The sequence below is a fragment of the Nerophis ophidion genome, linkage group LG12 (genome assembly GCF_033978795.1).
Source record: "Nerophis ophidion isolate RoL-2023_Sa linkage group LG12, RoL_Noph_v1.0, whole genome shotgun sequence".
NCBI classification, from domain to species: domain Eukaryota; kingdom Metazoa; phylum Chordata; class Actinopteri; order Syngnathiformes; family Syngnathidae; genus Nerophis; species Nerophis ophidion.
The window spans coordinates 54,087,468-54,110,892 of NC_084622.1; the positions used below are offsets into that span (position 1 = coordinate 54,087,468).

A 23,425-nucleotide genomic window follows, 5' to 3' on the forward strand; every position below is an offset into this window, starting at 1 on the left:
TAAGGGATTTAAAATGGAAAACACACAGCAGCCCTCTTACCATGTGCCAATTTCCTCTTCTGTATAATCCACTCTAGGAATTGGCTCCCCTCTGTGGACAAACAAACAGTATAGTAACATTATTTATTCTGGGTTATGTCTGTAACCAGATGTCTCTTACTGTCTGTATCCGAAGGCAATGTCTCCAATCATTTTTCTTCTCTGTCTGTAGACGGGGTCTGTGAAACCCTATTCAAATCAAATATCATAAACAGTGATCTCATTTATTTTTTTTTTTGCCATGACATTAAAAACAAATGTTGCTCTGTGTTCATCATGCAAGGACCTCCACTTACAGGATGATCATGATCAAAGTCTGGATCAAATTTGTTGACCAGATGGTGACATTTATCCAAGTCGGCTATTTTCTTTGGAAACCAGTGAACTGGAAGAAAGGTTGGGTAAAGGTCAATGTCTGCTTAGATATTGAAACATTGTGGAAACAATACAAAATATTGAAAATATAAACAAGTGTTGAAAAGGAGGTTTGTAAGATTTTGGCACTTTGGAATAGTCCTTTGTGTTGAGTAGATTTTTCACAAGGGGAAAATGATGTATTAAATCATATTGCATTTATACCATTTTTTTTTTTTTCCATTTTCTACCGCTTATTCCCTTTTGGGGTGGCGGGGGGCGCTGGCGCCTATCTCAGCTACAATCGGGCGGAAGGCGGGGTACACCCTGGACAAGTCGCCACCTCATTGCAGGGCCAACACAGATAGACGGACAACATTCACACTCACATTCACACACTAGGGCCAATTTAGTGTTACCAATCAACCTATCCCCAGGTGCATGTCTTTGGAAGTGGGAGGAAGCCGGAGTACCCGGAGGGAACCCACGCATTCACGGGAAGAACATGCAAACTCCACACAGAAAGATCCCGAGCCTGGATTTGAACCCAGGACTGCAGGACCTTCGTATTGTGAGGCAGACGCACTAACCCCTCTTCCACCGTGAAGCCCTATAACATTATTACAGGTGCAAAAACTAGTCATCATGCAAACATTTAAATTTGGACCACAAGCGTGATTTACTAAGATCAAAATACCAAGCACAATCAGCATGTGCAAACTATAGAATTGCGTGTGATCTACTAAGGCAGTGGACAGCCTATAACATGAGGTTTTTGCACGTAATACGTGGCTTTCGCCATAGAGACACTCATTTACTGCACATTCACTTTCACAATGGTTTGAAACATGCAGCAGACAAATGTTAAAGGAATCACTCTTTCTGGGAATTTTACAAGCAGTTCTGAAGTGCATATTCTATGGCAGTGGTTCTCAACCTTTTTTCAGTGAACATTTCTTTAATTCAAGTACCCCCTAATCAGAGCAAAGCATTTTTGGTTGAAAAAAAGAGATAATGAAGTAAAATACAGCACTATGTCATCAGTTTCTGATTTATTAAATTGTATAACAGTGCAAAATATTGCTCATTTGTAGTGGTCTTTGTTGAACTGTTTGGAAAAAAGATATAAAAATAACTAAAAAACTTGTTGAAAAATAAACAAGTGATTCAATTATAAATAAAGATTTCTACACAAAGAAGTAATCATCAACTTAAAGTGCCCTCTTTTGGGATTGTAATAGAGATCCATCTGGATTCATGAACTTAATTCTAAACATTTCTTCACAAAAAAAGAAATCTTTAACATCAATATTTATGGAACATGTCCACAAAAAAACTAGCTCTCAACAGTGAATATCTCATTGTTGCATTTATTTTCACAGTTTATGAACTTACATTCATATTTTTTGAAGTATTATTCAATAAATATATTTATAAAGGATTTTTGAATTGTTGCTATTTTTAGAATATTTTAAAAAAATCTCACGTACCCCTCGGCATACCTTCAAGTACCCCCAGGGGAACGTGTACCCCCATTTGAGAACCACTGTTCTATGGAACCCACTTTTTTAGCACACTGAAGGTGCATCCTTGGGACAGGCCGGCACTATCTGTAAAGGTGTTCCAGACGTAAGAAAACGCACGTTGTAAGAATTTTTATTCCACACATAAATGAAGAAGAAATGTCAATTAAAACGAGGAGATGGTTGAGTTTTGTGTTGCCCAATGTGTGTTTGTTCTGCTGTCATTTTTGTGTCTGCTTTGTTATAATGTGAATGTTGAAGCATTTTTTATAATCATTCCGCCGCAAAATTTTCTAAAGGTTCGGCTGATCGGGAAATACTGTTTTGCACACTCTTGGCATTCTCTCAATGAGCTTCAAGAGGTAGTCACGTGAAAGGATTTTCACTTGCCAGGTGTCATAGTTGTGATGCCTTCAGTGACAATCTACAAGGTAAAGTAGTCATGAAAATAAAGAAAACGCATTGAAATGAGAAGATGTGTCCAAAATGTTGGCCTGTACTGTATATATAGATTTTACTGTAAAAAAAAAAAAACTGGCACTACAGTCTCCAGAAATTTACAGTGAAATTTTAAAGAGGGTTTTATGCCAAATTACTGTGATTTGAGAAATTACACCATTGTTGTTTTTACGTTAAAACGCTGGTGACTGAACTGCCAGTTTTTTTCCACATTAAAGGCCTACTGAAACCCACTACTACCGACCACGCAGTCTGATAGTTTATATATCAATGATGAAATATTAACATTGCAACACATGCCAATACGGCCGGTTTAGTTGACCAAATTACAATTTTAAATTTCCCGCGGAGTTTCTTGTTGAAAACGTAGCGGAATGATGACGCGTGTTTGTGACGTTATTGGTTGGAGGGGACATATTAGCCCAGCACCACTTACGGCTAAAAGTCGTCTCTTTTCATCGCATGATTACACAGTATTTTGGACATCTGTGTTGCTGAATCTTTTGCAATTTGTTCAATTAATAATGGAGACTATAAATAAGAATGCTGTTGGTGCAAAGCAGCTGCCTTTAGCACCGAGACACAGCCAGTGTTTCTTTGTGTGTTGTGAAGCTTTAACACAGAGCGGTCAAGCGAACACGTTTCTCTACGTCAATTCATGAGTTTTTAGATGGGAAAATTGTCCGCTCTTACCGGAGACATCGGTGGACTATGGGACCTTCTCCTGTAGCTGTCAAAAAGCAGCTGTGGCTCCTCATCGGCTTTTTCCGACACACTGGCGTTCACCGCAGTCCATCCGACTTTCAGGTATGACTTTACTCATCTAATCTCACTAAAATACTATTAACACAATAAGCAGATAAGGGATTTTCCAGAATTATCCTAGTAAATGTGTCTAATTACATCTGAAACGCTACCACTGCTGCCGCCCATAGCCGTCGCTTTTTCTTTTCTTTTTTTTTTTAGTGCCTCACTAACTTTCCTCATCCACGAATCTTTCATCCTCGCTCAAATTAATGGGGAAATTGTCGCTTTATCGGTCCAAATAGCTCTTGCTGCTGGAGGTTCACATTATAAACAATGTGAGGATGTGAGGAGCCCTCACACCGGTGACGTCACACGCACATCGTCTGCTACTTCCGGTAAAGGCAAGGCTTTCTTTATTAGCGACCAAAAGTTGCAAACTTTATTGTCGATGTTCTCTACTAAATCCTTTCAGCAAAAATATGGCAATATCGCGAAATGATCAAGTATGACACATAGAATGGACCTGCTATCCCTGTTTGAAAATGAAAATCTCATTTCAGTAGGCCTTTAAATCTATGTCAGTTTGTTTTTACAGTGCATTACTGCAACTTGAAAATGGTACCAGGAATGATTTTAAGGTACATTTTGGCAACTTAGCTGCCAGATTCTTATTGTAAAATCTACTGACTTTTTTACAGTATAGCTTTGCGTACATGCCATTACTCATTGGGTAGCTTGAAACAGGTCAGAACGAATATGGAGTTCATTTGGTAGCCACACTTTGGCGGGCCAAAGAAAATGGTACGACGGGTCAAATTTGGACTGCGGGCCCCACTTTGGGCATTTCTGCACTAAACCATGAAGTTAAGGGCCACAAAAAAAAACCCTGCTTGCCACAAGTGGCAACTTTTCACGTTTTAATTCGCAAAAATAGGCTATACGCACCACAAGTGTTTTAGTATAAGACTATACAATCAATATGAGGTTTTAGTTGAAGAGAACCAATGAAAAGCTTTACATTTGACTTCTTTGGTGGTCTTGACATCTTCCGCATTTCTTTTGATGGAGCTGATGAGGGTGCTGACATCTGAAAGGTGCAGCTCACAGCGTACAAAGTACTCCAGGCTGTGCAGGTTGTCTTTGGGTTTGCGGCACGGCCGTGTCTCCAAGTGATGGATCTTTGCTTCGAATGTCTGGAACAGAAAGCAATGAGTGACGTCATTTTCAAGTACATATTAACGGGGGTAACGGGAGGTTTCTGTGTACCTCAAAAACTTTAAGAGTCCTCGATAGGACAGGCGTCTTGTTGCCTGCTAAAGTGAAGAAGAGGTTGAGAAGGGCTCGTCCGCCGTCCTCCTCAAATACAATCTGCTCGCTGGCCTCTGCTGCCTCGGCTGCTGCCGCGGCCGCTTCGCGGTCCTTCCGTGCGTCATCGATCAAGCTTTGTCGTCTACCCAGGAAGCGTTGTGACTGTTTCAAACAGGCCTTAGATTTTATTCATTGAAAAAAAACGGCAGAGCAAATAACAGACAATCATGTGGGGAACTAGAGATGCGCGGTTTGCGGTCTCATCCGCGGAGTCCGCGGATAAAACCGCCGGTCGGGCGGTTGACATGACGAAAAAATAGATTTTAATTAGATTCGGGCGGGTGGCGGTTGTACCATCCGGAAATATTTGATATGTATGGTTCTGTGATTGGTATCCTTTGACATTCAAAGTGCCATTTAAGACCCGTGTCATAAAGCGAAGAAGACAATAAGAGACGCTAGTATTCTTTTGAATGACTGCCGGCAGTCACCCAGATAATAAGTATTAGGGCGTGCTATGAAGCCATTGGCTTTGTCGCCTACTGCAACATGTACGATCTGCTTGTCAGTCCAGCATCATGTTGTGTGTGGCTTCCGCGGCGACACGCACACGACTGCAAGGCATACTGGGTGACACAGAGTACACTAATGGTTGTGATATAAACAATTTTAACACTCTTAGTAATATGCACCACGCTGTGAAGCCACACCAATTAAGAACATCCTCACAGTAACACAACATAAACGCAAAACAACAAATACCCATAATCCTTTGTATTCATGACACATCCTGACTATTTTATACACCCCTTGTTCAATTTAAATAAATAAATAAATATATGATAAATGGGTTGTACTTGTATAGCGCTTTTCTACCCCTTTTTAAGGAGCCCTAAGCGCTTTGACAATATTTCCACATTCACCCATTCACACACACATTCACACACTGATGGAGGGAGCTGCTATGCAAGGCGCTAACCAGGAGCAAGGGTGAAGTGTCTTGCTCAGGACACAACGGACGTGACGAGGTCCGTACTAGGTGGGGATTGAACCAGGGACCCTCGGGTTGCGCACGGCCACTCTCCCACTGTGCCACGCCGTCCCATTTTTATTCTCATTGTTGCTTTTCATTTGTTTTCCTATTGTAATATTTTTATATTTTGTTTCCATTTATACCCACATTATTTACTTTTTAAATTCGATCTCAATTCTGTACACTGCTGCTAGAATTTAGATTTTTCCTGAGGGAACTCTCCTGAAGGAATCAATAAAGTACTATCTATCTATCTATCTATCTCCCTACCTACCTACCTACCTACCTACCTACCCACCTACCCACCTACCTACCTACCTACCTACCTACCTACCTACCTACCTACCTACCTACCCACCTACCTACCTACCTACCTACCTACCTACCTACCTACCTACCTACCTACCTACCTACCTACCTACCTACCTACCTACTTACCTACCTACCTACCTACCTACCTACCTACCAACCAACCAACCATAGGCACTACCTTAAACCCCTGAACCAGATTTATCAGGTCATCCATCCATCCATTTTCTACCGCTTATTCCCTTTGGGGTCGCGGGAGGCGCTGGTGCCTATCTCGGCTACAACCGGGCGGAAGGCGGTGTTCACCCTGGACAAGTCGCTACCTCGTCACAGCGCCAACACAGATAGACAGACAACATTCACACTCACATTCACACACTAGGGCTAATTTTTAGTGTTGCCAATCAACCTATCCCCAGGTGCATGTCTTTGGAGGTGGTAGGAAGCCGGAGTACCCGGAGGGAACCCACGCATTCACGGGGAGAACATGCAAACTTCACATAGAAAGATCCCGAGCCTGGGATTGAACCCCAGAGTACTCAGGACCTTCGTATTGTGAGGCAGACGAACTAACCCCTCAGGTCAGAGTCATCCAGAAGGCAAATGCCATTCTGGCCAACCCTCAGCACCCTCTCTTCTTAGAGTTTAGATTCTTGCCCTCAGGATGTAGGTACTCCACTAGTAATAGAAAGGCCAAAAACAACCGATAGGTAAGATCCTTTGTTCCTTCAAGCCAGGGTCGTCACTAGACCTAATACTTTACTGGGGCACACCTGGGGCACAAATAATTCATGATGAGCGTGCAAAGTGCGCAAGCAAAAACATTTTTAGCACTTATTTATCATAAAAAAATACATAAATTGTGCTTTAAACTATGAAATTATATCAGATTATGTTGTATGGATCTATGATTAACCACCTGAAATTAACTAATGCATTTGACCTACTTGTGCACTTTTTTACTTCAGACTTCTAAACTACTACTGGTAAAAGCAAAAAGGAAGAGCAATTAATCTTTTTGAAATATTTATTGCAGTAATCATCTGCAAATTTAACATCTATAAAAGTAAAACAAAAAATAAAGCACCCTTACATCTCTGGGTTCTTTTATATTATTTAATTTCCATTTATGGCAATGTGGCTAATCCTATTTCAGATACACACAACTATAAAATATACACAAAACAATAAAGCCACAGTAGTAGAATAAATGAAACACCGTTGTGTGTCTGTTCAAGGAATCATTTTCTGAGAAGTAAACTGTAACGTCTCCTTTTCATTTTTGCAAAGTGGTCAATCACTCTGGACAGACATGGGAATATTACAGTAACTGTTATACAGTTGACCAGTGGTTCCCAACTGCTGGGTCGTGACATAAAAGTGGATTGTGTGTCATTTTCAGTGAGTCGCAGTCAGATGTGTGCATGAAAAAAAAAAAGTTTAGGGAGAAAAAAATCAAATTGTGGCAACAAAACCAGATATTTTTAGCCATTTTTCCAGTGACTATTAGTGAGTATTTTAGCAAAAGGCAAACCGACTAACAAGTTGAAGGAGGACTCAGGACAGACATGGAAATATATATATATTTTTAAATCTAAATGGGGCAACAAAACCCGATATTTTCAGCCATCTTTCTGAAAACAAATACAGAAATGTTACTATTTTTTCTGGAAACAAAACCAGATGCTTTAGCTGTAGCCATTTTTCTGGTGACAAAACAAGATTATTTTAGTCAAAGTCACACCGATTAACAAGACAAGTCTACTGTGCTATTTTTCTGTGAAACAAACTTGAATGATTTAAAAATGTGGCTCACAACTTGATGATATGGAAAAATGTTTTTCTTCCTGAAGATAAACCATTTGAGAAGCACTCAACTCACACCTGCTTACTCCAAGTCATCATTGATGCAGAACCAGCAGACAATAACCAACATGATGTTTCATGTTCATTGGAAATTCCCCCGACAGCTCGTACAGCAAATGAATATGTTTGTCTTGATATAAGGAATAATGTTAGCTAACTTAGCATCAATTTAAGAATATTATGTTGCCTAGCTAGCTAGGACTTCACTTACATCTCTCATTCCTGCTGCCTCCTCTCTGCTGCGGGTGAATAACTTTCTTAAATCTATCTAGGAGTTACAGTTTGAGTCAAATCAAAATCAAAATATTGTAATTAACAAATTGTTGTTGGCTAACGTTACCTACCTCACGCAGTGATTCGAATCCCCCCCCCCCCCCCCCTCTCTCTCTCAACCAAAGTCTCGATCCACTCGTGAATAAATTACCATATCAAGTAGCCATGTGCTCACTGTTTTGTGGAGTGAATACAGTAGCAATCAATTACCATACTGAGTAGTATGTGCGCTGTTGTCTATGTTATGTAGACTTAAAACTCTGAAGCGTTTTCTTTTTTATTGGTGAAATTTTTACTGGGGCACTGCAGATCAACAGTGGGGCACGTGCCCCAGTGAAATATGTCTGGCGACGCCTCTGCTTCAAGCTGTTGTTTTATAAACGAGCTCCTTAAACAAGCTTAGCTGCGATGTAGTCACTTTAGTGGGATGCGACGTGTGATTAGTTTTTATTATATTACAAATGTTTTTAGTTTTTAGCTTTATGATGGTTTGTATGTTGTATGTATTTTATGTACCTCGTTTTTACTGTTGTACCTCGTTTTTACTGTTGTACCTTATTTTACTGTTGTGCCTCATTTTTACTATTGTACCTCGTTTTACTGTTTTACCTTGTTTTTACTGTTGTACCTTGTTTTTACTGTTGTACCTCGTTTTACTGTTGTACCTCATTTTTATTGTTGTACTTTGTTTTTACTGTTGTACCTCGTTATTACTGTTGTACCTCGTGTTTACTGTTGTACCTTGTTTTTACTGTTGTACCTTGTTATTACTGTTGTACCTCATTTTTACTGTTGTACTTTGTTTTTACTGTTGTACCTCGTTATTACTGTTGTACCTAATTTTTACTGTTGTACCTCGTTTTTACTGTTGTACCTTGTTTTTACTGTTGTACCTCGTTTTTACTGTCGGACCTCGTTTTTACTGTTGTACCTCATTTTTATTGTTGTACTTTGTTTTGTCTGTTGTACCTCATTTTTACTGTTGTACCTCGTTTTTACTGTTGTACCTCGTTTTTACTCTTGTACCTTGTTTTACTGTTGTACCTCGTTTTTACTGCTGTACCTTGTTTTTACTGTTGTACCTCGTTTTTACTGTTGTACCTTGTTTTACTGTTGTACCTCATTTTTACTGTTGTACCTCGTTTTTACTGTTGTACCTCGTTTTTACTGTTGTACCTTGTTTTACTTGTGTAACTCATTTTTACTGTTGTACCTCGTTTTTACTGTTTTACCTAATTTTTAACGTTGTACCTCGTTTTTACTGTTGTACCTTGTTTTTACTGTTGTACTTCGTTTTTACCGTTGTACCTTGTTTTTACTGTTGTACCTCATTTTTACTGTTGTATCTCGTTTTTACTGTTGTACCTTATTTTTACTGTTGTACCTCGTTTTTACTGTTGTACCTCATTTTTACTGTTGTACCTCGTTTTTACTGATGCACCTTGTTTTTAGTGTTGTACTTCGTTTTTACTGTTGTACCTTGTTTTTACTGTTGTACCTCGTTTGAACTGTTGTACCTCGTGTTTACTGTTGTACCTTGTTTTTACTGTTGTACCTTGTTATTACTGTTGTACCTCGTTTTTACCGTTGTACCTTGTTATTACTGTTGTACCTCATTTTGACTGTTGTACTTTGTTTTTACTGTTGTACCTCTTTATTACTGTTGTACCTAATTTTTACCGTTGTACCTCGTTTTTACTGTTGTACCTTGTTTTTACTGTTGTACCTCGTTTTTACTGTCGGACCTCGTTTTTACTGTTGTACCTCATTTTTATTGTTGTACTTTGTTTTGTCTGTTGTACCTCAGTTTTACTGTTGTACCTCGTTTTTACTGTTGTACCTCGTTTTTACTCTTGTACCTTGTTTTACTGTTGTACCTCGTTTTTACTGCTGTACCTTGTTTTTACTGTTGTACCTCGTTTTTACTGTTGTACCTTGTTTTACTGTTGTACCTCATTTTTACTGTTGTACCTCGTTTTTACTGTTGTACCTCGTTTTTACTGTTGTACCTTGTTTTACTTGTGTACCTCATTTTTACTGTTGTACCTCGTTTTTACTGTTTTACCTCGTTTTTAACGTTGTACCTCGTTTTTACTGTTGTACCTTGTTTTTACTGTTGTACTTCGTTTTTGCCGTTGTACCTTGTTTTTACTGTTGTACCTCGTTTTTACTGTTGTACCTCGTTTTTACTGTTGTACCTCGTTTTTCTGTTGTACCTCGTTTTTACTGTTGTACCTCGTTTTTATTGTTGTACCTCGTTTTTACTGTCGGACCTCGTTTTTACTGTTGTACCTCTTTTTATTGTTGTACTTTGTTTTGTCTGTTGTACCTCATTTTTACTGTTGTACCTCGTTTTTACTGTTGTACCTCGTTTTCACCGCTGTACCTTGTTTTTACTGTTGTACCTCGTTTTTACTGTTGTACCTTGTTTTACTGTTGTACCTAATTTTTACTGTTGTACCTCGTTTTTACTGTTGTACCTCGTTTTTACTGTTGTACCTCGTTTTTACTGTTGTACGTCGTTTTTACTGTTGTACCTCGTTTTTTCTGTTGTACCTCGTTTTTACTGTTGTACGTCGTTTTTACTGTTGTACCTCGTTTTTACTGTTGTACCTCGTTTTTACTGTTCTACCTTGTTTTTACTGTTGAACCTTATTTTTACTGTTGTACCCTCGTTTTTACTGCTGTACCTCCTTTTTACTGTTGTACCTCGTTTTTACTGTTGTACCTTGTTGTTGATGTTGTACCTCGTTTTTACTGTTGTACGTCGTTTTTACTGTTGTACCTCGTTTTTTCTGTTGTACCTCGTTTTTACTGTTGTACGTCGTTTTTACTGTTGTACCTCGTTTTTACTGTTGTACCTCGTTTTTACTGTTCTACCTTGTTTTTACTGTTGAACCTTATTTTTACTGTTGTACCCTCGTTTTTACTGCTGTACCTCCTTTTTACTGTCGGACCTCGTTTTTACTGTTGTACCTCTTTTTATTGTTGTACTTTGTTTTGTCTGTTGTACCTCATTTTTACTGTTGTACCTCGTTTTTACTGTTGTACCTCGTTTTCACCGCTGTACCTTGTTTTTGCTGTTGTACCTCGTTTTTACTGTTGTACCTTGTTTTACTGTTGTACCTAATTTTTACTGTTGTACCTCGTTTTTACTGTTGTACCTCGTTTTTACTGTTGTACCTCGTTTTTACTGTTGTACCTCGTTTTTACTGTTGTACCTCGTTTTTACTGTTGTACCTTGTTGTTGATGTTGTACCTCGTTTTTACTGCTGTACCTCCTTTTTACTGTTGTACCTCGTTTTTACTGTTGTACCTTGTTGTTGATGTTGTACCTCGTTTTTACTGTTGTACCTAATTTTTACTGTTGTACCTTGTTTTTACTGTTGTACCTCGTTTTTACTGTTGTACCTTGTTTTTACTGTCTCCCTTGACGTTGTTCGGTGCAAAATCCACCACAACCTTAGCGCAAATGAAAAGGATACTTGTCTGACGTTTTTTAACAAAATAAAAAAACTAGTCAAAGCCTTATCCACATATTTATTATCATATTTAATGAAGGGACATGGCATACATGTCAACATTTTCAATGTATGTTAAATTTCCCTGGAAAATTGAAAATAGAGAGCCGTGAAATCCCTCGAAAAAATGCAAGTTTTATCGTTTTACGAACAAGACAAGTTGGCTCATTTAGATTAATTGAAAATCCTATTTTAGAGAAATAGGTAGGTTTTAAGTTGTGCTGTGAGAGTCTGATGAGGTATATTATTTGTGTAATGCTTTTGTGTAATTTACCATGAATTGATTAACGTGGACCCCGACTTAAACAAGTTGAAAAAACTTATTCGGGTGTTACCATTTAGTGGTCATTTGTATGGAATATGTACTGAACTGTGCAATCTACTAATAAAAGTATCAATCAATCAATGCTGCTCGTGTTTCAACTCCGTCAGAAAACAATAAAAAAAAGTGTCAACTGTACACATCTATTTTTTTTTTTAAATCACTTTCATCATTTGAGTTTGTATTGGTTACTAAACAAAAGTGAAGTGCGGATCGATAGCAAAATATGGATACCCCATTCCAGATCTGTGCCCGATTATCAATACTCAAATAAAATTATCGATCCACCCATTCATTTTTCTACCGCTTGTCCCTTTTGGGGTCGAAGGGGGTGCTGGAGCTTCAATCCAAGCTGCATTATCGATACTTTTGATAATTCAGTTATTTGAGATAGTGTGTATCCTTATGAATACAGTGTAATAAAAAAAAAGGAACTAAACTTGGGAAAGAGGCGGTGTGTCAATCTTGGATGCTTTTGTTGAAAGTTTCTTACATGTTCAGTATTTTCACGTTAATATAAATTTATAACTGAATTTTATTCTACTAGTCATTGTTATTATTTAACTTATTTCAATGTTTTCATTATTTTACTTGTTTCCTTTTTTTCAGGAGTGAAAACACCATTCTTGTGTACTTTTATATGATTTTGTATTTTGTTGTTTCTTTTGCATTAGATTAGCTGTATTGATATTCACGCCAATATACCTTTAACATACTTCAGAGTTTTAACTCAAATTAAAGCTGCAAGCAGCGTTGGTCGGGTCCGCCTTTGGCTGCTGCCCTCACAAACCAAGCCCTGGTCTAAGTCAGACCTACATAGAGGTTTTTGTTTTATGTCTTTACGACATTCCTAATAGCCGTTACAAGCAGTTTTGTCTGTGTTTTTTCCTATGGGGTGCTAGTTTTGATTTTTGGGGTTTGGTTTTTTATTGGATGGCAATTTTTGCCAGTCCTGATGTGTGTAAAATTTGGTGAGTTTTGAAGCATGTTAAGGGGGTCAAATTACAGCTCGGCTTTTCTGGATGTTGTTGATAAATGGCTTTTGCTTTGCATAGTAAAGCGTTAACTTGCGCTTTGAACCATTTTAAGGGGGTCAAATCACAGCTCAAAGGGGCAAAAACTGCATTTTTTAGGAATCTTTGCGCAGGGGTTCTTTAAAGGCTATATTGATATTCACGCCAATATACCTTTAACATACTTCAGAGTTTTAACTAAAATAAATAACACTGTCGTCTATTCTTTATGCCAGTGGTTCTCAAATGGGGGTACGCGTACTCCTGGGGGTACTTGAAGGTATGCCAAGGGGTACGTGAGATTTTTTTTTAAATATTCTAAAAATAGCAACAATTCAAAAATCCTTTATAAATATATGTATCGAATAATACTTCAACAAAATATGAATGTAAGTTCATAAAGTGTGAAAAAAATTCAGGGTTGACAGCTAGATTTTTTGTGGACATGTTCCATAAATATTGATGTTAAAGATTTTTTTTTTTGGTGAAGAAATTTTTAGAATTAAGTTCATGAATCCAGATCTCTATTACAATCCCCAAAGAGGGCACTTTAAGTTGATGATTACTTCTATGTTTGGAAATCTTTATTTATAATTGAATCACTTGTTTATTTTTCAACAAGTTTTTACTTTTTCATATCTTTTTTCCAAATAGTTCAAGAAAGACCACTACAAATGAGCAATGTTTTGCACTGTTATACAATTTAATAAATCAGAAACTGATGACATATTACTGTATTTTACTTCTCTAGCTCTTTTTTTCAACCAAAAATGCTTTGCCTCTGATTAGGGGGTACTTGAATTAAAAAAAAATGTTCACAGGGGGAACATCACTCAAAAAAGGTTGAGAACCACTGCTTTGTGCAACCAGATATGTTGTTATTTGAAATGAATTTTTAAATGAATTTAAATTTTAACAGACATATACTGTATTATTTGCACATGCAGAGTATCGGCATTGCCGCTACCAGCCTGAATTTCACTCCGTATCGGATCGGGGGGAAAAAAGTGATACTGCACATCACTACTATACAAGTTGAAAATATCGTCTTGCAATATGACTTAATTATAATAATAAATATTTTATGAATATTTCTTCATCATGCATGGTGCACTTTTTCCCGGCTGAGCACCTGCCTTTATAATTTCTGTCTCCAAATGCGCAATTATAACGAACCTAAACCTAAACGAGATTCAAGTTTGCATTAACTTACTCTCAGCTATAATTATTAATAGCCCAAAAACTGTTTTAGTGTGCAAAAAGTTGGAGAAAAAGGCGAAAAAATACACCTAATTTTAATATATTTTAACATTGCAAACACAATTAATGGCGCACATGCTTATTTGCAGATTAATAAATGCTATTTTGTTTGCAGTCCGTGCGCACTGGCGCTGGTGCGTCATGGTCACAAAACAGCGTCATTTTAAGAGCAAATACTGCTCCTAATCTCCAAATAAATAGTTATTTTCCTACCGTGACGGAGTCTGACCTCTCCAGCTCGGACGCTGCTCTGCGAAAGCTCTTGGAAGAGGACGTGGAGCTGCTTGAAAGTGGCATCTTTGCGTCAGGTCTCGTCTTTGCGTCCTCTTCCAGGTCCAAGATGCTTCTAGAGTGAGGTGCAAACGCGCAGTCTGACTCCCACAGCCTTTTTTTTTTTTTTTTTTTTTTTTTTGGACAGGAGCTTCTCTCTTTATAGTCTCATTTTGTATGTCGTTTGTGACGTCAAACCCACTAATTCCTCTCTTATCAATAAACACACATCACCAGTGACAAACCAACAGCTTAATGTAAAATTGACATCTTTACTAAACATAAGAAAATGTGTTCTGAATTCGTTCAGTTATCTTTTAATAATGCAAATGGATTTTTTTCCCCACTATTTATTTTGTATATTGAGTGTTTTTGAATACAAAAAAGTGAGGGTTGGACTCCGCCAAGGCTGTCCTTTGTCACCGATTTTGTTCATAACTTTTATGGACAGAATTTCTAGGCGCAGTCAAGGCGTTGAGGGGTTCCGGTTTGGTAACCGCAGGATTAGGTCTCTGCTTTTTGCAGATGATGTGGTCCTGATGGCTTCATCTGACCGGGATCTTCAGCTCTCGCTGGATCGGTTCGCAGCCGAGTGTGAAGCGACCGGAATGAGAATCAGCACCTCCAAGTCCGAGTCCATGGTTCTCGCCCGGAAAAGGGTGGAATGCCGTCTCCGGGTTGGGGAGGAGACCCTGCCCCAAGTGGAGGAGTTCAAATACCTAGGAGTCTTGTTCACGAGTGAGGGAAGAGTGGATCGTGAGATCGACAGGCGGATCGGTGCGGCGTCTTCAGTAATGCGGACGTTGTACCGATCCGTTGTGGTAAAGAAGGAGCTGAGCCGGAAGGCAAAGCTCTCAATTTACCGGTCGATCTACGTTCCCATCCTCACCTATGGTCATGAGCTTTGGGTCATGACCGAAAGGATAAGATCACGGGTACAAGCGGCCGAAATGAGTTTCCTCCGCCGGGTGGCGGGGCTCTCCCTTAGCGATAGGGTGAGAAGCTCTGCCATCTGGGAGGAACTCAAAGTAAAGCCGCTGCTCCTTCACATCGAGAGGAGCCAGATGAGGTGGTTCGGGCATCTGGTCAGGATGCCACCCGAACGCCTCCCTAGGGAGGTGTTTAGGGCACGTCCAACCGGTAGGAGGCCACGGGGAAGACCCAGGACACGTTGGGAAGACTATGTCTCCCGGCTGGCCTGGGAACGCCTCGGGATCCCCCGGGAAGAGCTAGACGAAGTGGCTGGGGAGAGGGAAGTCTGGGTTTCCCTGCTTAGGCTGCTGCCCCCGCGACCCGACCTCGGATAAGCGGAAGATGATGGATGGATGGATGGATGGATGAATACAAAAAAAACTATTACAAATGTTCTCTCTTAGCATCAAGGGTTGGAATTGGGGGTTAAATCACCAAAAATGATTCCCGGGCGTGGCCACCACTGCTGCTCACTGCTCCCCTCACCTCCCAGTGGGTGATCAAGGCCAATGGGCATACTTGCCAACCCTCCCGATTTCCCCGGGAGACTCCTGAATTTCAGCGCCCCTCTCGAAAATCTCCCAGCGCAACCATTCTCCCGAATTTCTCCCGATTTCCACCCGGACAACAATATTGGGGGCGTGCCAGGCACTGCCTTTAGCGTCCTCTATAACCATCCGTCACCAGCCCAGTAACACAATATATGCGGCTTTTACACACAAACTAGTGAATGCAGCCATACAGGTCACACTGAGGGTGGCCGTATAAACAACTTTAACACTGTTACAAATATGCGCCACACTGTGAACCCACACCAAACGAGAATGACAAACACATTTCGGGGGAACATCTGCACCGTAACCCAACACAAACACAACAGAAGAAATACCCAGAACCCCTTGCAGCACTAACTCTTCCGGGAAACTACAATATAAACCCCCGCTACCACTGAAAAAACACACCCCTCCGCCCCCCATCTCCCGAATTCGGAGGTCTCAAGGTTGGCAAGTATGCCAATGGGTCAAATGCAATTTCATCACGCCTAGTGTGTGTGTGACAATCATCGGTACTTTAAACAAAATAGAAATCCCTAGTGTGGTGTTCGGGTCTGTGGGACCCATCCATCCATCCATTTCCTACCGCTTATTCCCTTGCGGGGGGCGCTGGTGCCTATCTCAGCTACAATCAGGTGGAAGGTGGGGTACACCCTGGACAAGTCGCCACCTCATCGCAGGGCCAACACAGATAGACAGACAACATTCACACTCACATTCACACACTAGGGCCAATTTAGTGTTGCCAATCAACCTATCCCCCAGGTGCATGTCTTTGGAAGTGGGAGGAAGCCGGAGTACCCGGAGGGAACCCACGCAGTCACGGGGAGAACATGCAAACTCCACACAGAAAGATCCCGAGCCTGGGATTGAACCCAGGACTACTCAGGACCTTCGTATTGTGAGGCAGACGCACTAACCCCTGGTCCACCGTGCTGCCGTCTGTGGGACCCATTTTCATTTTTTATTAAAAGAAAAATGATACGATCCATCCATCCATTTTCTACCGCTTATTCCCTTCGGGGTTGTGGGGGGTGCTGGAGCCTATCTCAGCTGCATTCGGGCGGTAGGCGGGGTAAACCCTGGACAAGTCGCCACCTCATCGCAGAGAAAAATGATACAATTAATTATTTTTTTAAACTGAGACTCGCTGACTTTTGAATATGTTCTGTGAAGAACATATATCAGAATATATATTTAATTTTTAATTTTCCTGAAAGAACTCTCCTGAAGGAATCAATAAAGTACTATCTATCTATCTAATGACCACACACCATATCCCCCCCCTTACACATGTCTATACATATAAGATGTCCGGCTCCATTGGACCCGGGGCTAATAGAAGTGTGGAAATTGATGTCCTGTGTACCACACACACACACACACACACACACACACACAGCAGGCCGAGACAAAAGCAGGACAGAGTGTAGGTACACAAAACATCAGAGGGTCAAATGTGCGAGAAAATGAGAGCAGACAGTGTTAAAATACTTATTATATGTTTATTGGGATACGGTAAACATCTGTTCAGTATTTAAACATAAAAGTGTTTGATCGTGAGGCATTAAAAGCCACAAAATGCAACGGGTCCATCAGACCCACAAATGCTGGCTGAGTAACAACAATATGAATGAACATTACACAAAGGTTTACAGTGACCTTGTGGTTAAAGTGTCTGCCCTGAGATCGGTAGGTCGTGAGTTCAAACCCCGGCCGAGTCATACCAAATACTATAAAAATGGGACCGATTACCTACCTGCATGGCGCTCAGCATCAAGGGTTGGAATTGGGGGTTAAATCACCAAAAATGATTCCTGGGCGCGGCCCCTGCTGCTCCTGCTTACTGCTCCCCTCACCTCCCAGAGGGTAGCAGTGGGGCGATGGGTCAAATGCAGAGAATAATTTTGTCACACCTCTTGTATGTGACAATCATTGGTACTTATCTCTAAGTACCACTTCAAAAAACACTTGGCTTTCCAAGTACCACCATAATGACATCATTAAAAAACAGTAGCGGACTGGGCCTAAGTCACAGGTGTCAAACTCAAGAAATCTGGCCCGCTGACCTTATTTTACGTGGCCTGCAAAAGCCTGGAAATAATATGCATTAAAAAGACGCTTACTAAATATATTTGTTCGTTCCCTTTTGACATTAAAAATCCTGTACTGCATGCAATTTGCATATTTTTTTAAATTTAATAAGATAAAAATCTAAATATTATCTTATCATGTATTCCAAATATATTTTTTGTTAAAATAAAGATAGACACCGTACTTAAATATCTGCTTGACTTATAAATTCCAAACAAATTATCAATCAAATTGTAGACTCTAATATCAAATAAATAAATACATTTGATTGACAATAGATGTTTGGGTTCAATTCCGCCGACTGAGTTTTTTTTACTGTAAAATCAACTTTGGTACTGTTTTTTTTCCCATATACTGTAAGACACTAAAACATTACAAAATAAACAAAAAAAACATTAAAACAAGATTTTACGGTTAAAATAATAATAATAATAATAATAACTGTCTTTTACTTGAATTTTACCATTATAACTGTGGTATTGTTTCTCCATTCCAATCCATGTATTCAATCATTTTATATGCTGTAAAAACAAAAAACACTGCTTTTACTGTAAAATTGTGGGGACTGAATTGCTAGGTTTTAAAGTACAAAGTAATTCTTTTTTTTTGCAGCTTATGTAAAAAAAAATATATATATATATATATATTTATATATGTATGTATAGATATCCATCCATCCATTTACTACCGCTTAGTCCCTTTGGGATCGCGGGGGACGCTGGTGCCTATCTCAGCGACAATCGGGCGGAAGGCGTCGTACACCCTGGACAAGTCACCACCTCATCGCAGGTATATATATATATATATATATATATATATATATATATATATATATATATATATATATGTATATATATATATATATATGTATGTATAAATATATATATATGTATATATATATATATGTATGTACCTGCGATGAGGTGGCGACTTGTCCAGGGTTTATGTATATATATGTATATACATATATATATATATATATATATATATATGTATATATATATATATACATATATATGTATATATATATATACACACACATATATATATATATATGTGTGTGTATATATATATATATGTATATATATGTATATATGTATGTATATATATATATGTATATATATGTATATATACCTCCGATGAGGTGGCGACTTGTCCAGGGTGTATGTATATATATGTATATATATATATATATATATATATATACATATATATATGTATATATATATACATATATATATATATATATATATATATATATATATATATATATATATATGTATTTTTATATATATACCATAACTGCAATGTGGCCCTCAATGAAAACAAGTTTGACACCCCTGCTTAAGTAGGGTGGGTCCTGAGGTCCTCTCCAAGGTTTCTCATTGTCATCCCATTGGGTTGGGTTTTTCTTTGCCCTGATGTGGGATCTGAACCTAGGATGTTGTAGGGGCTTGTGCACCCCTTTGAGACACTTGTGATTTAGGACTGTATAAGTAAACATTGATAGATTGATTGAACCATAATCTGCAGTCATTTGTACACAATTATCAAAGTATTTGCATATTTGTAAATAGTACAATATAAAAAATATATATATCATAAAGTGTGGAAAATTGAGTCACTTTGTCTGGTCAATTGAATCTGTACAGCTCTTCAAAATTAGATTTCCATGCGGTGCTGGCACATACAGTACGTGCACATTGCTACTGTAGTTTTCCTGTTTAAGGCAGTCTCTTACCTCAGCAACAGGCACATCACGTACATTTGCGGTCTATTGCTTAGGGCTGTGGGTTTAGCCGCTTAACATGATTGTGTAGTGATGTACGTTGCCCACAGGTGAAAGGATTAGCCGTGGACCTTTTGGTCAAATGCTGTCACCAGCTGCAACCTTGCAAGGCTGCAGAGAAGGCAAGTGTGGCTAACTGTGACACGTTCCTTCTCTAACCTGAGCCAACAGGCTGCAAATGCTGGAGATGCTATTGTAGCCTGAGGCACGCAGCAACTCTCCTCTGCCCTCTGTTTCAGGACTACAGAGTCACTATGAAGGTTGGAAGATGAAGAACAGTATGCAAGCGTTTTCCACTTGTTTTTTTCTCCATACTAACAGATAATATGAGCAATTTAGCTTTGCATATTGCAGGAGACAAAGATTCAGCTGAGACTAATTTCACAAATGTTTTCAACATTTCTAAAGCACCGTATTTTTCAGAATATAAGGCGCACAAATAATCCTTTCATTTTCTCAAAAATCGACAGTGCTCCTTACATCCCGGTGCGCCTAATGTACAGAATAATTCTGGTTGTGCTTACCGACCTCGAAGCAGTTTTATTTGGTACATGGTGTAATGATAAGTGTGACCAGTCACACATAAGCGATAGGTCTAGACTGCAATATGACGCCACTAAACAACATCAAAACTTAACATTTTACATTAAAAATAAAGAACATTACACATGGCGCTCAAAAATCTCTCAAAATGTTCTAGTATGACTTTGAAGCCGCACTGACTGATGGATTGTCTGCCCTTTACGGCTACCGTAGTCAGAGATACCTATTATTACTTGGTGTGTGTATAAGGACCGCAAAAAGGCACCCATTAGCAGACATATTATCTGGCGTTTTTTCACGACATTATGCAAAACCAACTTTTCTTACCTTCTGGTACCCGCTGATGTGTATTTCAGGTCTGCATAAGTCCTGAAAATTTGCGCATGTCCGTCACTGTAGTCCATGCCGATTCCGTGGTGGGCCTTTTCTTTTTCACTATCTTCTTGTTATGGGGCATTCACCCTCTGCTAATATAAAGTAGCATAAAGTTCTAACTTATATCTCGCTATGGAAGCCCTAAAAACTACTGGTGTAGTGGGTTTACATAATTCACCCATGCAACTTTAGTTATTAGAGATTTCCGGTCTGACGATTTTTTTACGGAACACATTTCGATCGTTTTGGCACTAGTGAGCCACAGATGAAAAGATGCTGTTCTGTTGTTACGGCAGCTTGCAGTTAAAAATAGTTTTAACCCCAAAGCACGTGGCAAAAAGTACAAACTTACGGAACTCACGAGAGTTTGAGGCTAACTAAGCATAGCATAGCATACATACTTGCCAACCCTCCCGGATTTTCCAGGAAACTTCCGAAATTCAGCGCCTCTTCCGAAAACCTCCCGGGACAAATTTTCTCCAGAAAATCTCCCGAAATTCAGGTGGAGCTGGAGGCCACACCCCCTCCAGCTCTATGAGGACCTGAGTGACGTGTCTGAGAGCGTGTCTGCCCAATGACGTTAGATTGAGGGCGAGTTCTTGGTTTCTTATGTGGGTTTATTGTTAGGCAGTTTCATTAAGTCCTCCCAGCGCAATAACAACACACAACAACAGCAGTCACGTTTACGTCTAACACTCTACCGTAAGGCAGTTCGTCTGCCGTAAACAGCATGTGACACTCTTAAACATGACAATACTGCCATCTACTGTACATGCACCACAACACCTCCAGGCAACTTCAACCCTTTACTAATCCTCCTACATTCACATCCCATCACCCCGGATTGTAAATAACCTAATGTAAATAATCGAATGTATTTCTAATGTATATACTTTTTCTAATGCTATCTGAAATCACTATGTTCTCTGCTCACTGAACATATCCTACTAAGTAAGACCTACACTGTTTCAATGTCCATTTCTCTGTTGATGCAATTGTTGATGACTGAAGTACTGATATCAACCAAAGATCCTCATCCCACTCCCCTGATTGTAAATAATTCAATGTATATACTATGATGATTTACTCGTGTGATGACTGTATTATGCTGATAGTATATATTTGTACCATGAATTGATTAACGTGGACCCCGACTTAAACAAGTTGAAAAACTTATTGCGGTGTTAACATTCAGTGGTCAATTGTACGGAATATGTACTGTACTGTGCAATCTACTAATAAAAGTTTCAATCGATCATGCATATGCGACAATAACATCTACTTTAGAATGTGCAGTGCACAACTGCGCACACAACAGCTGTAAATATACTCCTCCCATCTTAACCACGCCCCCGACCACGCCCCCTACCCCCCACCCCCGCCTCCCGAAATCGCAGGGCTCAAGGTTGGCAAGAATGATAGCATAGCATGGAGAACTTAGTGTTGCTTCAAGAGAGAAATAAACTGTAGCATTTAGCGCTTATTGTATGATGAGACGGGTATAAATAGTGGAGCATTGAGAACATAACAGAACACTCAACTAAGGAGAAGAATACTGAACACAAACAGAAAATATGACCTCACGTGACAGGTCATTACAAGTCCCATTGAAAGGGGAAAAAAGTGTTAAAATAAACAAAAGAGAAAGGTTGTGGTACCCGTTGTCAGGTTCAAACACTGATGACATCTATTAAACAGACAAGAAGCAAGGAACCATGCAGAGGCAGAGTTCAATTTAGCCCATGAGGAGAACGCATGGAGCTGCACACTTATTCACAGTGTCGCCCTACGCTTCAAGGTTCAGCTTCAGCGTCCCTCTTTTTATTCAGGAGTTCAATGGTTAACATCACTGAGGCCGCTTCTAAAAAGAGTGGTCACATATATCATGCAAAGCAGGTCCAGGACGCACAATACGTGAAGGAATGTGCTGGGACCTTGTGATTTCATCTTGTCTCTGATTCGTCTGCTTGTTGTCGTCTTATCTTCGTTGAGGTCCTTGAAGTCCTTGGCTATTAGCGGGCTAAAACAAATAAAACATCTGTGGTTGAGGCCACCCCTCAGAAAAGAAGTTTTGTCCTTGCACAGATACAAAAGTCTAACTTGAGCACAATAGCTAATAACTATAGCAACGGACTTTAAGCATACTAAAGTTGTGCGATAATATATACAAGATTACTCTAACACCCGTACCACATTTTGAGAATCACTGGTCCATACTTAATGATAACAGAATGAATGGCAGCAAATATTTTGACAAGCTCATATACTGTATGAATAATAATGAAAACTACAAAAGCACTTGTTCCAGGACCTGTTTCAGACATTTTCTGAAAACTGTATCCAAATCCGTTCATTGGTAATGTTGATAACTATGAGATTACACAGATGGTTGTGAGGTGTCTTTCTGGTCTTGTCATCCTCGTCCGGACAGTATGTCGACTCAGCAATGCAGCTGGATCAAAAGAGACGTCGGAGACATTTTACTGAACCAAAAGTTACTTTATTAGAAGCGAGCGTCATTATTCAGGGCTGCTGCACCTGGAGGAGACAGTAAAAAAATACAGTATGTCTCTCCTCATAGTTTTATATTCCTCCCTCCTGTCTCTGTGTGTGTGTACTAGGTCAGGAGAGCACATCCTGACTATAAAAGGATATGTCCGTGTGTAAGTGTCTGGAAAACCATTGCTTTTAAATTACAACCTAAATGTTGGCATTGAGCTAGACAAGTAGTCTCTACACAAGAATACGGTTATCACTTTTGCATTCCGAAGTCCCAATTCAAGACTCTTTTCTTAGGAGAA

The 23,425-nt window shown here is 39.4% G+C and overlaps 1 protein-coding gene across 1 annotated transcript in view; it reads right to left on the minus strand.

The window, feature by feature from the left end:
- th (tyrosine hydroxylase) overlaps positions 1-14,414 on the minus strand; it is a 36,194-nt gene extending 21,780 nt beyond the window's left edge. Inside the window, exons 1-6 of the mRNA XM_061917741.1 lie at positions 14,241-14,414; positions 4,389-4,592; positions 4,141-4,315; positions 336-424; positions 161-228; positions 41-91 (exon numbers count right to left, since the gene is read on the minus strand). Coding sequence (XP_061773725.1) covers positions 41-91; positions 161-228; positions 336-424; positions 4,141-4,315; positions 4,389-4,592; positions 14,241-14,324 — 671 coding nt within the window. The 5' untranslated portion in view covers positions 14,325-14,414. The remainder of the gene's footprint in view (positions 1-40; positions 92-160; positions 229-335; positions 425-4,140; positions 4,316-4,388; positions 4,593-14,240) is intronic.
- Positions 14,415-23,425: the final 9,011 nt, after the last annotated feature.